General features: G+C 38.7%; 1 protein-coding gene across 2 annotated transcripts in view; it reads right to left on the reverse strand.

The window, feature by feature from the left end:
• cnot6l (CCR4-NOT transcription complex, subunit 6-like) overlaps positions 1-17,535 on the reverse strand; it is an 89,201-nt gene that overhangs the window by 11,803 nt on the left and 59,863 nt on the right. For both annotated transcript variants that reach the window (XM_072591619.1, XM_072591697.1), the window contains exons 8-11: positions 12,817-12,971; positions 6,163-6,311; positions 4,431-4,664; positions 3,815-4,017 (exon numbers count right to left, since the gene is read on the reverse strand). In XM_072591619.1, coding sequence (XP_072447720.1) covers positions 3,815-4,017; positions 4,431-4,664; positions 6,163-6,311; positions 12,817-12,971 — 741 coding nt within the window. The remainder of the gene's footprint in view (positions 1-3,814; positions 4,018-4,430; positions 4,665-6,162; positions 6,312-12,816; positions 12,972-17,535) is intronic.

The raw sequence follows: 17,535 nt of genomic DNA on the forward strand, positions 1-17,535 counted from the left end.
ATTTCTTCCCAGCTTTGACTGCTTTGAGACCACTGACAACATCACATCTGCTAGTATTTGCTTCTTCCCCTGTAGGAATCTGCATCATGATCCCCCTCTCTCTCTACTGCTGCCAACCTTCCCTTCCCCCAATACTGACCCTAACCCCAAACCTCTAGTCACAAAACTGAATCAGCAAACATCTCCCAAGATAGATTGCTGGCCATTTAGCTGAAATTACATGACTTCGTGCAAATATTATTTTGGATTCAATGTTCAAAATGACTGATCTTTCAAAGAAGAAATGTCAAATCTTCACAAGACTGAAAGAAATCCATTTTGTCTCCAGGTTAGAACTCAAATTAACAAATAATAAAGTTACCAATCTTTTTACAAGGATTCAAAGAATGATGCACCTTAAATCAATAAGTTATGCCATTTTGAATGATTGGCAGCAAGCTCCTTCCCATCATTAATGTTGATGTTGCCATACTTTAAAAGGAGGAAGAGGAGTTTTCAGTGAATCAGAGGTGCAGTTTTCATCTTCCATGAATGCTGGCCATTTGTCAGTGAAGTTCCTGCTGAAGGGTTTATGCCTAAAACGTCGATTCTCCTGCTTCTGAGGCTGCCTGACCTGCTATGCTTTTCCAGCAACACACACTTGACTCTGATCTCCAGCATTTGCAGTCCTCACTTTCTCCCATTTGCGAATGAGAATACAGGATCCACTGAAAGCAATGCTCTTTAGCTATCTAGTCTCATTGCCCAGTCCATTGCAGTTGGTTTTGCAGGAATGATGCTGGAATGTGAAGTCGGCTTCAAGCAGGACAATAGCACTTGCTCAACATTCCTTTCATTGAATCTGGAAGTGATGGCAGAGACACAACTGATGAAAATGTCTCAAAACTCTTAGATGTGTCACTGATATACATAGACCAGGTCTCATTGCAGTAGAGTGTGCTGACGACTGATCTGTACACTTCTTTTGACCTGGTTGGGGGTGGGGGGGGTCTTTGTTATCAAAGACTCAGCATAATCACTTGCAGGAAATTATTTATCCTTCTTCTTCTTGGCCTCATGGGTTGCGATGCCTTGGTAGATCAATCAATTCAACAATTTGTCTGGCCACATCAATCAACACTTAAATGTTACATGCAGACAGTGACTTAATCAGAGAGGTGATGTGCTTTGACCTAGAATGACTCCATGTGGTTCTGTATTTGTCCTCCTATCAGAAGATGGTGCAGTTTACCATTAGGCCATACTAAGCACGTCGGCCAACTGGAAAATGCTATTTGCGTTGGCTTATCTCATCCTGTTTTTCCCGCCAAAGGCCCACACCAGACAGACATCAGAATCGTAGTACACTCTGGCATTAAAGACCCCCAGAATGAAGATCCATTCTTCTGTTGGGATAGTGGTGGAGACTTTAAAAAGTCAAAAGAGAACTTCTTAACACCTTCAAGAGAGTCAAAGGTTAGGATATAGCTGCTGATAACATTATAATTGGATTATGGCAACTACTGGTGCAAGTGTCACAAGTGTGATTTTCATTTATACAACAGAGTTGTGGCAATGCAAAATCCTAATCCAGTTAATAGTACCAACTTCATGAATATGCAGATTACTGTCAGTCTTGCCTTTCCAAGTGGATCCCCCAACTTGTTCCTTAAACTGCTGTCAGAAGTCCCAACAAGCATGACTCATTTAAGGCGATGATGTCAATTTCACAAAACAAAAAAATTGTCCATAACACCCACACACCATGTACCACAGCAACATTTACTGCCCATCCCCAACTGCCCTAGAGAAACTAGTGGTAAGCTACTTTGTTGAACTATTCAGATGAAACAAATCACTCGACATTATTCATAAGTGTTCTAACACAGGGGGGAAAAAAAACTGTTACTGAGTCATTCCGGGTTATTATTTTCAGCTTTAGTGCCTGTTCCCAAGTTACTATAGCCATTGACCATGCAGTGACAATCACATTACAGGGGTGGTCAGGTGGCCAGCAAGAGAAGTGGCTACAAAATTGGTTAAGGGTTACAATCAAATGAGCTGGGGATTTGGATCAAGCTTGGTTGACCTCTTACTGAAATGAAAACTGTAGCCAGGACTTGTTGGAACTTGTCCTGTAAGCTGTGACTTGCAGTTTCCTTTGTTGATCAGATAAGGGAGGGGTCATAGTAGTCTGCTAGACATATTGGCATGACTATTACCTTATATGGAGCATGGTATTTGGCTGTTTATGACTTGGCATAAACATTTGGGAGTCGTTTACCAGTGAACTCCATTGGCTGTGACTGAACATGGTGATCAGGTTTGGTCAAATCATTGGCTGAATGCCAGAGAAGTTTCTGGAAGAACACACTTTGGGATAAAAGTCACAAGCACAAAAGGATTTTGCAGAAGTGACCACTCAAGGTCCACGTTGGTGAACCTCTTATTTCGTGATTGATATATTTTTTGTTATGGCATCAGTGCTTCCCAAGTGTGTTTTGTTGAAAACCCAATAGCTGCTTCAATAGATCTGGCTTGATGCCAAGCAATCTCAAATAAAACCACAGCATGAGTCCTCAACCACATGACTGAACGTGACAAAGTACGAAATTATGTGACTTAAGCAAGAATATGTACCATGTGATAAGACACTGCATAAGAAAAATTGCAAAATAAGAAGTACATCTCAAACTTGGTTTGAAAAACTGGATTGTCAGCATGTTAAGATTTTGTGTTAACTCAGTTAACACAAACATATGGACATAAAGCAGCACTCTAATAATATTTTAGATTTGATGCAACATCTCTGACATGGCACATACCGAACAGTGAAACTTTCATTTTCACCAATGAACCTCTTCAAATTGAGCCATTATAATGTTGGGATAAGCAAAAGACAGGAACTTATAGGAAAGTAGAGAAGGATGGCAACCATTCCACCAACATGCTTACTGTTGACTTAATGCCTGAAGTAAGGCTCTTTGTCAGAATTGGGGGAAAAAAGAATTGAAGAAAACTTAATATTAGTTAAAAACAAAATATCGGACTGAAACTTGGTGAATCTTTCAGCATGATAATTTTGGGTACTAAAAGGAGGCAATGGAAATAGCTCATGTTGGCTGTCAGCTTTTAAAACTCTGCAGATTCTGGATAACACCCAGTAGATCGAGGGTGGCAAATGCAACATATTATAAAAAGGATGGAGAGAGAAAACAGGAAATTACAGACTGCTTAGACTATTATCAGGACGAAGGAAAATGCCAAAGGAAATTGCAAAGGACAACTGGGCAGTTACAGTATTTTCCAAGTCAAAACAGACAATGAAAGGGAAGTTATAGTTGGCAAATCTACTTAAGTTATTTTGAGGAGAAAGTGGTTAGAACAGGTGAAGACGACAGACCAGTGGATATGTAGTATTTGGATTTTCAGAATACTTCAGATAAAAGTTGTATGTAGGAGATTAGTGTGCCCTAAAATCAAAATATTGAGACATACAAGACCATTAAAAGGCAGCTCCAGACCACAAATGTTCTTAAAAAAAGAGAAATTGAGATCTGAAACTGAATTAGTGAATACAAAACACACCTCTTTGTATTGTTAAACAAGCTAGATATAAAACTGTTCAGAAACACCTTTTTGAGCCAATTTTTCTCCCAAAGCACATGCGCTGTTTGTCTTAATGAACTTAGAATTTAAGTTTAAGCACTTCAACACTCATCAGAAAGGCATGAAAATAGAACAGTTATATAATCCTTATACCTCACAATTAACTGTGAAAAATATCAGCATTCTCTACAAAAGGATTCCACAAGCAGTGCAGCATACTACTTACTTTAAAGTCAAAAGTGTAATTTGTGTAAGGCATCAAGTTGTTTTCATAAGCACTCTTGAGTTGGAAATCATGAGTAATTCTACCATCAGAAGTTCCATTCTTCCCGTTACAACTGAAGTTCATCAAACACTCATTGTATCTCAGCTCCTTGAAGTCTTTGTGATTCTGTGCAACACCCCCAGTGCTTAAGTATTCCACAACACCTACATAACAAACAGAGATAAATGCAGTTGATAGACTGAACATACTAGTAATTTCAATTTACAATTCACTTGCAATAACCTCCATGTTAGATCTTACATATACATACACAATTTAATATCAGCTGTATAAAATAATAAAAATATTGTTGAATCTAATTACATTGTACAAAACAGAATCTATTCCTTGCAATGCCATTTTGATTAGTGTTATTTGTCCTAAAGCTACTCTTTCTAACAAAAGGTTACTCATATATACAAAACAGATCTGGACTTAAGGGCAAGAATTTCAATTATGAGGAACAAAGAGTTGACTTGACTCAAAACCCAAAGAAAGAGAGTTTACAGATTTTCTTTCCAAATTCATTAGCACAACGAAGATAGGAGTCATAGTATTTTGTCCTTGATGATCTTACCTGAATCTGGCAGTGAATTGAGATCTGCGCAGAGCACCAATGGGATGCAGTTAGGATCTGCAGAAGGGCAGTTTGGCCTAAGAGAAGCAGCTGACTTCTCTAGAATGGTTTTGAGTTCAGAGATAATCATCATGGTTTGGATTAGTTTCACATCAGAATACTCAGGGTCCCAGTGCATGTGTGCATTAGCCACTAGAATGAGCTGCTTTTCTGTACCGTGAAGTGTCTTCACACCTAAAATGGATGATACTTTTAGGGCATCAAGACTACTTAAAGAACAAGCAAATCTGCACTGATATAGCACCTTTAACAAGAAAAGTGAAACCCAGAACACTTTGCTACGATACAGCAGTGATTTTCAAGATAACTTTTTTTGCCAATAAAGACAATAGTCAAACTGTATGCAGAAATTAATTAAATGATCTAATCATTTGTTTAATTTTGATCGAAGAGTTCAATGTTGGTTTGAACACCAGAACAACACTCAAAATACAGGCACTGATTTTTTAAAAAAAAATACACCTGAGAAGTCAAATTGGGGCCCCGAGTTCAATATTCTGAACTTTGGTATCTTTAACAGCATATACTAAAGAAGTTCTATACAGAAGCAGTAGTCTTGATTATGTGCTTGAATTTAGAGATTCTAGAATCTAGAATCACCCCCGATAGCTCCTGAACAAAGTCACGATAGAAAAAGTACCAAAGATAATGTTTGTAAAATTGGCTGGAAATTATGCAAAAGGTCTCCTTATAAAAGTTCTTTTAACCAACAATCACAGACAGAGCACAATCTCTTCCAGTTCATAGACACCAACTTGGCATCAGAAGTTCCGAACCAGCAGTGGAATGGCAAATGGTCCATTTTACAAACTGATTAGCTACCTTTAGGATAATCTATTAACAGAAGACATGGCCAATTTGTCCAGCGTACATTAATAAAAGTATTTCTGAATTATGAAGAATGAAAAGCACATTTGCAAAGACAAAAGCACTCCATGGCATTTACCCCACATCTGGCTCCCTCTTCCCAAGTACAAGATTTAGAAACACTGATTACTTTGAAAAATGTCCACATACTTGTGTTTTAAGGGTAAAAGAAAAAGTGAATGACTGGATTCTTAGGATAACCCTACTTTTTAATTTATTTGGAATGGGTCAGTCATTCTCAAGCACCTGTAATGCAATTTAAGTTATATAGATGTTGAACATTTGCAAAATATTAAAGAATAAAAATGAATAGAATCAAAAATTGTTTCACAGACATTATCCTTTGAGCACATTGATCAGAGAAGTGTTAATACAACATTAACCATCAGGTAATAGCATATTCTGTATTAAAACAAAATTTTTTAAAAAAGATTTCTTAAAATTTTTAAGGGTACTTTGTTTCACCTTAACAGATTTCCTGAAAGTAGCACTAAAAGGGCAACAATCCACTGTTTTATTTAAAAGAAAATGGAGAAAGGATTGGAGGAGACTAAAAGAAGAAATGCTTTCTATATTAAGCATACACAAGTTTAAATGAAAGCTCTTGTGCAAGTTGGAAAACAATAATAAAATCATAAAGTTATTAATAATAGCAAAAGCATTTTACTTTTCCATTAAGAACATCAACCAGACATCTAAATTATCCCCTGATCTGTTGTTGGTCAAATCTTCACATACACTAGTTTTACCTAAAAAGTCAAGTATCTGGGTTTCAATTGCAATGTTAAGAGTATAAAGCAAGTACCTCCAAAAAGATCCTTGTGGACCTCTAAAAGCACTGCAACCCCAATATTATCTTTTGTCATCACCCGATTTAACATAGCTTCAGAGCCTTCCGAATTGGCCATTGCTAACTGGTTGAATTCCACTGTGTGTTTCTGCACCAATGCAAATCTGAGAGTAAGAAAGGGGAGAAAAATCAAGAAAGAAATAGAAGACTGACAACCTTTTAAAATCAACATCGAAAAGGGTTATAACAAATCACAGCAAATTCAGAACTGCATGTTTCACAAATTCAAGCAGTATTGTAAACGTACAGTCACAAGGATAAAGACTTCAATAAGGCTACTCACCATCACCACCTCAAATCAACCAGAAATGAACAATCAGTCTCAGCATCACCCACATGCAGACAATGACTGTTCTTCAAAATGCTATCACTCACTCAATGTCAATGCACCGAATATAGCAGACATTATTCTTGCCTGTTTGATCTTAAATTCTTTAGCAGACAGAGATACAATAAGTAGTGACTATATCTGCAACTATATCCTTCATTCCAACTCATGGCAAAAGAGTGATAGGATTCACAGGTAATAAGATTAGTGACAAATATATGAGCCTACCGTTCTTGGCTCATCTCATTTAGAATCCACATGGGAATAAAACCAACTCTGATTATATCAAGTTAAAGGACCAGAAACCAAAGTGAAAGTTCTGACAGATGACTGAGAGGAGAAATACATTAAAACATAACTATCGAAAACACGCCATGTTGTCCTACAGTATTACTCATGTTCAAAATAAAGTATACAAGAAACTAGCCACATCTTTTAAATATACAAATGCCATCTTTTTCTACGTCATGAAAAAAGAATGGAACAAAGTAAGTTGGCACTTAAAGTAGGGGAGGGAGTAGGTGGATGGTTTTTTTTGGGGAAGGGGCTACAGTGAAGATCGGGGAAGGACTTAGAATGGATTTTAATTCTCCCAGTTTCCTGGATAATATTCAAACAAATGCATTGTAATCCTGGGGTATCTTGTACGAGTCAGTGAGTAAGGACTCGAGGGGTCCATATGCGTCTTTTAGAATACCATCCAATACTTCTCTTCCAACAGGAAGATCTAGTCCTATGTAAATATTTAAAAGGAATGCTCTCAAGTGGCAGATTGAAATTCCATGTAAAATGTAAACATCCGATACGTTTGCACTCATTTCTTTACTAAGTATGTACCTTGTCTCTTTCCCTTCTACAAAGGCCTGATAGGAACACCCAGAGTAGAGGTAGTTTATAGCATGCTAAAAAGCTTACAGGTGGCCAGATATTTTGGTGAAGTAAATAGAAAAAAAAAGGTGGTGGTGTTATTATGGATTAAGAATATGGGAGAACCATTTTTTTCCTATCCATGACCTTTGCACAAAATGTAAATATGTATTTCTTCTCCAATAAATGGTACCTGAATACCTATACAGTGTTTCTTAACATTATAAAAAAGGTTAAACATTAAAAATAAAATTTATATGAAAAACTTAAAGCTTAGACTCATCGTTTTCAAACGATGGTTTTCAAACTGTGTCTCATGTGGAAGCATAACCAATATCCTGGGGTTACCATTAACCAGAAACTAAACTGGACTAACCAGACAAATACTGCATTACAGGACAGAGGCTAGGAACCCTTAAGCAAGTCCTTCACCTCCTGACTTCCCCAAAATAGAATGCCCACCACCTACAAAAGATAAAAGTCAAGGAGTGTTGTGGAATACTCCCCACTCGCCTCAAACTTAACACCCTCCAGGACAAAGAAGTCTGCTTCAGTAGTACAAACATTCATTCCTTCCACCACTAACACACAGCAGCAGGAGCACAGCCCATCAAGACGATTCACCACAGGAATTCATCAAGACTTCATAGTTAGCTCCTTTCACATCTAGAAAATCCCAGCAGTTACATGGGAATACCATTCACCTGCAAAGTTCCATTTCTAGCCACACACTATCCTGACTTGGAAATAGATCACAATTCCTTCACTGTCACTGGGTCAAAGGTCTGGAACCCCCTCTGAAACATCTCTATGGATTTACTTATACAAAACAAACTGCAACAATTCAAGAGCACAGCTCATCACTACATGCAAGGGCAAGAGATACTCAACTGGACAGCAAAATTCACACCCTAACTAAAATACATAGTTACAGGGTATTCTAGTGAATTTTAAAATCTCTGTTAAGACCCTGACCTCCTTTGGACTCCACATTCCATCTCTGCCAGGTTAGCAGAACACCTATAGCTTTTACTTGCAGCTAAATCCACCCTGAATAAATACACACATTCTAGCATACAAAAACACAAATAGGAGCAGACAGCACAGGTCAACTAAAAATAAATCATTTCTAAACTTTACGACTACTAAAGCTTCAATTTTGAAATTCAGTAGAGAATGGATTCACAATGCAATTTGATGTCCATGAAAATAATTTCAATTTACATGAACAGTAAGCTAGATGGAGTAAATTCAAGGCTGAAATTTCCTCCATATTGGTACCCAGAGAAAGAGACAATCTGTACATATTTTAAAAAGTTCATCTTAAAATAGCCAAGAACATTTAGTATTAGTGAGTTACCCATGCATACACAAACATTTTTGACTTGTTACAGTTTTGTTAATTAGCCCATTGAATCTGTAGCCATAGTAATATTCCATCCATATATCAAGGATCCTTGATTTCTAGTAATTCTCTTCAAACTACAACAACAGGATTGTTCTTATTTCTTGCTGTGCTTGCCAATTTCCTCATGATTTATTGCCACGTTTTAGATCTGTTCTACAATTTTATACTCAAGAGACCTGTAATATAGTTAACTTTTTTGAAAGAGTCAAGATGCCTCACAAGGAACCTAAAAGTTTTCTGATAGCAGATTCCTGAATATTCAGGGCTCAATGAATAAGAGTGATGGATAACTAAGCTAAATTTCCAATTTTCAGACTCAAATAAGGCCAGCGCTTGATTTTTGCTAATTTACATTGAGGCATCCAAAAAAAAGGTGTAACTGAAAGTGGGCATAAGGCTCACAGGAAGGGGAATATGTTCAAATCTAACTTTACGCATGCACCAGTTTCCCCTGCTGAGGGCCTTTCCGGCTCTGCCGCAAATGAAACTCTCAAGCATCCTAAGCATTGTTCCGATCCTTTCGGATTTAGAGAGAAATCAGAAACCTAGTTTCTTGAGCAAGGTTCAAGGGACCTGGGCTTGATTCAAGCCTTGGGTCACTTTGTGCATTCTCCCTAGGTCTGCATGAGCTTGTGCCAGGTGTTCCAATTTCCTCCCACGGTCCAAAGATATGCAAGTTAGGTGGATTAGCCATACTAAATGTGGGGTTATGGGGATAGGTTGGGGTAACTAGGTCTGGGTGAGATGCTCTTCAGAGTATCAGCACAGACTCAATGGGCCAAATAATTTTTTTTAAAAAAACAAACATACTATAAGGATTCTAAGATACTATGTAGACACATGTTTTTACATTTGTATACAAAAACAAATGTTAAATCATTATTGTTACTTCATTAGTTGTTTAAGTCTTGTTTATGACTACATATGCAATTCACTCTTTTTTATTCTTAAAATAATTTTCTAATACTTTACAGTATTTAGGGCAGATTCATCTTAAAGTTATATCACAATTCTCTAGAAACAGTTTTGGATATGAACATAGGAGTTATAGTTAGTATGTTTGCAAATGACATCAAAATTGGAGGTGCAGTGGACAGTGAAGAGGGTTCTCTCAGATTACAACAGGATTTTGATCAGATGGGCCAATGGGCTGAGAAGTTTAATTTAGATAAATGGGAGGTGCTGCATTGTGGAAAGGCAAATCAGGGCAGGAATTATACACTTAATAGTAAGGCCCTGGGGAAAGATTTGCTGAAATAAGAGACCTTGGAGTGCAGGTTCACAGTTCCTTGAAAGTGGAGTTGCAGGTAGATAGGATAGTGAATGTGGCATTTCATATGCTTGCTTTGATTGGTCAGCGCATGGAGTATAGGAGTTGGGAGATCATGTTGCAGCTGTACAGGACATTAGTTCGGCCCTTTTGGAGTATTATGTGCAATTCTGGTCTCCCTGCTATAGGAAGGATGTTTTGAAACTTCAAAGGGTTCAGAAAAGACTTGCAAAGATGTTGCCAAGGCTAGAGGGTTTGAGTAGGCTGGGACTATTTTCTCTGGAACATTGGAAACTTAAGGGTGACCTTATGGAGGTTTATAAAACCATGAGAGGCATGGATAGGTTAAATAGACAAGGTCTTTTCCCTAGAGTGGGGGAGTCCAAAACTAGAGGGCATAGGTTGAAGGGGAAAAGGAAAAAAATATAAAAAAAGGGACCTAAGGGGCAATTGTTTTATTTTTTCACACAGAGGGTGGTGCATGTATGGAACGAGCTGCCAGAGGTAGTGGTAGAGACTGGTACAATTACAACATTTCAAAAGGCATCTGGATGGGAACATGAATAGGCAAGCTTTATAGGGATATGGGTCAAATGGGACTAGATTTATATAGGATCTGATTGGCATGGACGAGTTGGATCCAAGGGTCTATTTCCATGTTGTATCCCTCTATGACTCAATAAGAACTATGAATAGGCAAACACTGATTGTCCACTAAGTGTTAGCCAGAAAAATAAGTTCAGAAGTGTGCAACTGCAGCTCGCTAGGACAGGAACTCAAATTCTTCAGCTCTGGAAAGATGACCCTCATCCCTATTGCCATAAGGAAAATGACCAACACCAGATGGGACACTTAAGTCAGCTATTGAGATATGTTTTGTATAAATAACTATGCAACATTCGTTTTCAAATTGAAAGATATAGTCCTATGTAAATATTTAAGAGTTGATAAAGCGCAAAGCTGGAAAAAGCACAGCAGGTCAAACAGCATCAGAGGAGCAGGGGATCAACGTTTCAGGTCAGAGCCTTTCTTCTGCATTCCTCACTATCTCGAAATATTTAAGAGTTCCTTCAAACTGCAGATTACAATTACTACGTGTGAAACATGAGCACCTGACAAGCCTTTGCAAAAGGATATGAAAAAGGTAAAACTGTCAGAAGCTATTAAAATTATTATAACCATGCACTTGGATAAGTTCAAGGCAGAGTCAAAATGGTTTTATAAAAGGGAAATCATGTTTAGCTAATGTATTGTATTCTTTGAATGCATAATTTGTGCTGTAAATAAAAGGAAAACCAGTGAGGTACTATAATGAAATTGCCAGAAGGCATCTGATAAGATGCCTCAAAGATTATTGCAGAAAATAAAAGCTTATGGTATGGGGTAACATATTGACCTGTGAAAAGAAGGTTGGTTGACCAACAGAAAGGAGAGAAAAGCAATCTTTTTCAGGTTAGCAGGATATCACAGGTGGCACTGCACAGGGGTCTGGTGTTGCGACCTCAACACTTCATAATTTATATAAGTGATTTATATGAAAAGGACAGAAGTATGGTAGCTAAATCTGCTCATGACCAAAAAAGGTAGATAACAAAGGGAGTTGTGAAGAGGACATCAGAAGCCTATGAAGGGGTACAGATAAGTTAAGTGAGTGGGCAACAAATCTGACAAATGCAGTATGATCTGTATAAAGTGAAATTGCCCATCTTAACTTAAAAAAAAACTTGTTTAAATGGCGAGTGGTTGCACTGCTCGGAGATGCAGAGAGATCTAGGCATCTCAGTGCATGAATCACAGAAGGTAGCATGCAGTTATAGCAAATAATTAGGAAAGCTAATATATGTTGTTTTATTGTAAAAGAATTGAACACAAGGGTAGGGAAGATAGGTTTCTGTAATACATAGCATTGGGGAAACTAAATGAGCAGTACTGTATGCATCACTGGTCACTGCATTTAATGTTAAAGCTTTGAAAGCAATTTGGAGAAGGTTTACTGGACTAATACCTGGAATGAGTGGATTGCTTGGAGGAAAGACTAGCCCTGTATTCTTTGGAGTTGAAGAGTCAGAGGCCAATTAATTGAAACATAAAAGAATTGAAACACTGGACTGGGCGGATACGGAAAGGACATTTCCTTTTGTGGGAGAATCTAGAAATCGGGATTGCAGTTGAAGATTGAGATGAGGAAACCTTTGCCCTCTCAGGATGGTCGAGGGCCTTAGCCATTTTCAATCTCAAAAGGCAGTGGATGTAGAATCTTAAAATTATTTTTAACACACAGACAGATAGATTCTGGATTGCCATGCTGGTAATCGTGGGTACACAGAAATGTAGAGTTGAGGTTAAAATTAGATCAGCTGTGATATTACTGAATGGGAGAGCAGGCTCGAAGAGCCAAGTGGCCTACTCTTGTTCAGAGGATCAAATAGTTAGAAAAAGCAATTTCTTCAGCACTTTAGATAAACACCAAAACCTTTGACATGAACACAAATTTTGTAGCTTTTCATCCATTCTTGTATTTGATTTACTTTCTAAGCCTGAACTGTAAATTCATGAAGTTTCAAGTTCTGAAGTAGCTGTGTTTTGTTGATAGTGAAAGCCAAAACACAAAAATGATTAGTGCAATTAATAAACCTATATCAACGTCCAAATAAAACTTACAAGGATTAGAAATTTAACAGACTCCAAACAACAATCAACAGTACATGACCAGGACATTAACTGGTCTACACGTACTTCTCAGTTTTGAAGAATATTGCACATCCATCAACATGCTTTCTTTCTTGCTCTGACATCAATTTGGCACGAGATTTTGGACAGAAGAACCCGTCATATCCACGCTGCTTCAACTCCGGCAAAAAAAGGTTAAAGTATTGCTCAGTTTCTACTTCCTATTAAAGAAAACAGAACAGTTTAAATTTAGAACTTCCATCAAAACGCATAAAAACAGGATTGGGCTAAAATGTGAAGGCAAAGGTGATCATTTTCAAATGTAATTCCTGGCATTCAGTACAAATATCACAAAAAAAAGGCTTGTGAACTTGGATCCAAAACAAAGTTTTCTACTTACAACCCTTCATTTAGATTTAGTGCCATGCCTCAGAATCAACTAAATCATGCTTTACTTTGAAAAATGAAGAATTCTACCACATTATTATGGTCACACTTCTTCAAGAAACCATGCACCACTGGATTGTCAATTATTCCTTTTCCATTACAGAATACTGAATCTAGGATGGACTGTGCTCAAGGTAGTCCAAACACTGATTCAGAAAGCCACCTTGAATGTATTCCAGAAACTCATCTGCTATGGTCTTGTTACTAATTTGATTTACTCATTCCATATGCAGATTAAAATCAACCATAATAATTACTGTTGTAAACTTATTGCTGCTTTCTCCAATTTCCTATTTAGCACCTTCACCAGTGTTAGTACTATATTCAAGTGTTTATAAACATCCCGCATCATATCTTACTGTCCGTTGGTATTTCTAAGCTCTACCCATGCAGCTTCTACTTCGTCAGAGCAAATATCCTTCATCACAATTATGTTTACTCTTTTGGCAGCAATGTCTTGATTGGTTCCTGGTCAAATGGCTACAGCTTTGTATGTGGACTGATCAGGAGCAGCTTTTTAGCCTGGAAAGAGGAATCACCTAAAATTTCTCTGTCCCTCACATGGAGATTTAACATAAAATCTCCTAGTAGTGGTTCTTACTCATCGCTTTCTTGTAAATTGCTCTCTCTGCAAATTCCCATTTTGCAAGTAAAAATGTGTAGGAAGGGGTCCTCAAGGCCCTTAAAAAGGAAATATCCTCAACCGGTCAGTAAAAAACTGAGATCAGTCTGACAAGAACCTTGTACCATTAGCAAAAATCAGAAGAAAAGACATGAATAGTACTCCTGTCTCGTCTTGTCTCAGAGTGTTCTACTTAGTTATGCGCAGAAATTTTAAAATGGGGTACAATTTGAGTTAATAGTTAACAATTAAGATTTCTAGGGTGTAGGTTTGCTTGCTGAGCAGTAGGTTTGATATCCAGACGTTTCATTACCTGGCTAGGTAACATCATCAGTGGTGACCTCCAAGTGAAGCGAAGCTGTTGTCTCCTGCTTTCTATTGATATGTTTGTCCTGGATGGGGTTCCTGGAGTTTGTGGTGATGTCATTTCCTGATCGTTTTCTGAGGGGTTGAGAGATAGATCTAGATACTATGTGTTTGTTTATGGCATTGTGGTTGGAGTGCCAGGCCTCTAAGAACTTTCTGGATTGTCTTTGCTCAGCCTGTCCCAGAATAGATGTGTTCCGACCTCTTGGAATCCTAGTAGCACACAAACCCACCAACACTCTCAAAACAAAAACGAAACAAACTTAAAAGACCCAGTACAACCCATGGACAAAACCAACGTCATCTACAAAATTCCATGCAAGGACTGACAGAAACACTACATAGGACGAACAGGAAGAAAGTTAGCCACCAGGATACATGAACACCAGCTAGCCACAAAAAAACACAACCCTCTCTCCCTTGTAGCCCTACACACGGATGAAAAAACCACCAATTCGACTGGGACAACACATCTATCCTGGGGCAGGCTAAGCAAAGACATGCCAGAGAATTCCTAGAGGCCTGGCACTCCAACCACAATGCTTTAAACAAACACATAGATCTAGATACCATCTATCAACCCCTCAGAAAACGAACAGGAAATGACGTCACCAAAAACCCCAGGAACCCCATCCAGGACAAACACAAATAGAAAGCAGGAGACAAGAGCTTTGCTTCACTTGGAGGTCACCACTGATGATATCACCTAGCCAGGTAATGAAACGTCTGGATATCAAACCTCCAGCTCAGCGAGCAAACCTACACCCTAAACCTCAACCTGAGCTACAAACCTTCACAAACCTTGCAATTAAGATTTCTTTACTGCCATTTCTTAAAAACAAATAAAGTTTGATTATAATAAATCTTTATTTCCTTGTTCATGTGACATGTATATATTCTTCTAATCTGAACTGGACAGTTAAGTAAAATTGGGGAATTTCATGCTTTATTGAAATTTTCATTCTGGAGCTTACTTTCTAATGAACTACCTTGGAGTTGTAACACTATCATTTGACAGAAAGATTAACTTAGCAGTATGTTCCAGGTCTTCTTCCTAATTTGTTTATTTGACCAAACAACAAATAACAAGCCAATACTGTACTGGCGGAAATCTGGATGTGACAATCCTAAATTGAGAGGCTAACAAATCACTTGAGCATCTTAAAAATAATACATTTGTCACTTAGTCAAATTAAAAAGGATTATGAATGTTTAGGACCCATCATCCTGCTGATCTCTACTTTTAAATTACATAACTAGTCTCTACCAAACAGACACTTTATTGGTCAAATCAGAACTGAATTTTTTCATACTTCGTACTATTTTAGTAAAACTCCCATCCTGGTTATACTTCCAAAAGTGCGCTAATCAGGAACGAAGACAGTATAGAATTCGAGGCCTCATTCGAGTCATGGAGATGTACAGCATGGAAACAGGCCCTTCGGTCCAACCTGTCCACACCAATCAGATATTCCAACCCAATCTAGTCCCACCTGCCAGCACCCGGCCCATATCCCTCCAAACCCTTCCTATTCACATAGCCATCCAAATGCCTCTTAAATGTTGGAATTGTACCAGGCTCCACCACTTCCTCTGGCAGCTCATTCCATACACGTACTACCCTCTGCATGAAAAAAGTTGCCCCTTGGGTCTCTTTTATATCTTTCCCTCTTCCCCCTAAACCTATGCCCTCTAGTTCTGGACTCCCACACCCCAGGGAAAAGACTTTGCCTATTTATCCTATCTATGCTCCTCAAAGTTTGTAAACCTCTGTAAAGAACACCCCTCAGCCTCTGACGCTCCAGGGAAAACAGCCCCAGCCTGTTCAGCCTGTCCCTGTAGCTCAAATCCATCAACCCTGGCAACATCCTTGTAAATCTTTTCTGAACCCTTTCAAGTTTCACAACATCTTTCTGATAGGAAGGAGACCAGAATTGCACGCAATATTCCAACAGTGGCCTAACCAATGTCCTGTACAGCCGCAACATGACCTCCCAACTCCTGTACTCAATACTCTGACCAATAAAAGGAAAGCATACCAAACGCCTTCTTCCCTATCCTATCTACCTGCGACTCCACTTTCAAGGAGCTATTATCCTGCACTCCAAGGTCTCTTTGTTCAGCAACACTCCCTAGGACCTTACCATTAAGTGTTTAAGTCCTGCTAAGATTTGCTTTCCCAAAATGCAGCACCTCGCATTTATCTGAATTAAACTCCATCTGCCAGTTCTCAGCCCATTGGCCCATCTGGTCCAGATCCTGTTGTAATCTGGAGGTATCCCTCTTCGCTGTCCACTACACCTCCAAATTTTGGTGTCATCTGCAAACTTACTAACTGTACCTCTTATGCTCGCATCCAAATCATTTATGTAAATGACAAAAAGCAGAGGGCCCAGCACTGATCCTTGTGGCACTCCACTGGTCACAGGCCTCCAGTCTGAAAAACAACCCTCCACCACCAACCTTGGTCTTCAACCTTTGAGCCAGTTCTGTATCCCTTTATTCCATGAGGCCTAATCTTGCTCATCAGTCTCCCACGGGGAACCTTGTCGAACACCTTACTGAAGTCCATATAGATCACATCTACTGCTCTGCCCGCAAGCTTCTTTGAGTTTTTTTGAAGAAGTAACAATCAAGTTGGTGAGACATGATTTCCCACTCACAAAGCCATGTTGACTATCCTGAATCAGTCCTTGCCTTTCCAAATACATGTACATCCTGTCCCTCAGGATTCCCTCCAACAACTTGCCCACCACTGAGGTCAGGCTCACCGGTCTACAGTTCCCTTGCTTGTCTTTACCATCCTTCTTAAACAGTGACACCACGTTAGCCAACCTCCAGTCTTCCAGCACCTCACCTGTGACTATCGATGATACAAATATCTCAGCAAGAGGCCCAGCAATCACTGCTCTAGCTTCCCACAGAGTTCTCGAGTACACCTGATCAGGTCCTGGGGATTTATCCACTTTTAACCGTTTCAAGACATCCAGCACTTCCCCCTCTGTAATCTGGACATTTTGCAAGATGTCACCTTCTATTTCCCTACAGTCTATATCTTCCATATCATTTTTCACAGTAAATACTGATGCAAAATATTCATTTAGTATCTCCCCCATTTTCTGTGGCTCCACACAAAGGCTGCCTTGCTGATCTTTGAGGGGCCCTATTCGCTTCCTAGTTACCCTTTTGTCCTTAATATATTTGTAAAAACCCTTTGGATTCTCCTTAATTCTATTTGCCAAAGCTATCTCATGGCTCCGTTTTGCTCTCCTGATTTCCATCTAAGTATACTCCTACTTTCTTTATACTAAGGATTCACTCGATCTATCCTGGCTATACCTGACATATAC

Source organism: Chiloscyllium punctatum, chromosome 1 (assembly GCF_047496795.1).
Source record: "Chiloscyllium punctatum isolate Juve2018m chromosome 1, sChiPun1.3, whole genome shotgun sequence".
Lineage (NCBI taxonomy): Eukaryota > Metazoa > Chordata > Chondrichthyes > Orectolobiformes > Hemiscylliidae > Chiloscyllium > Chiloscyllium punctatum.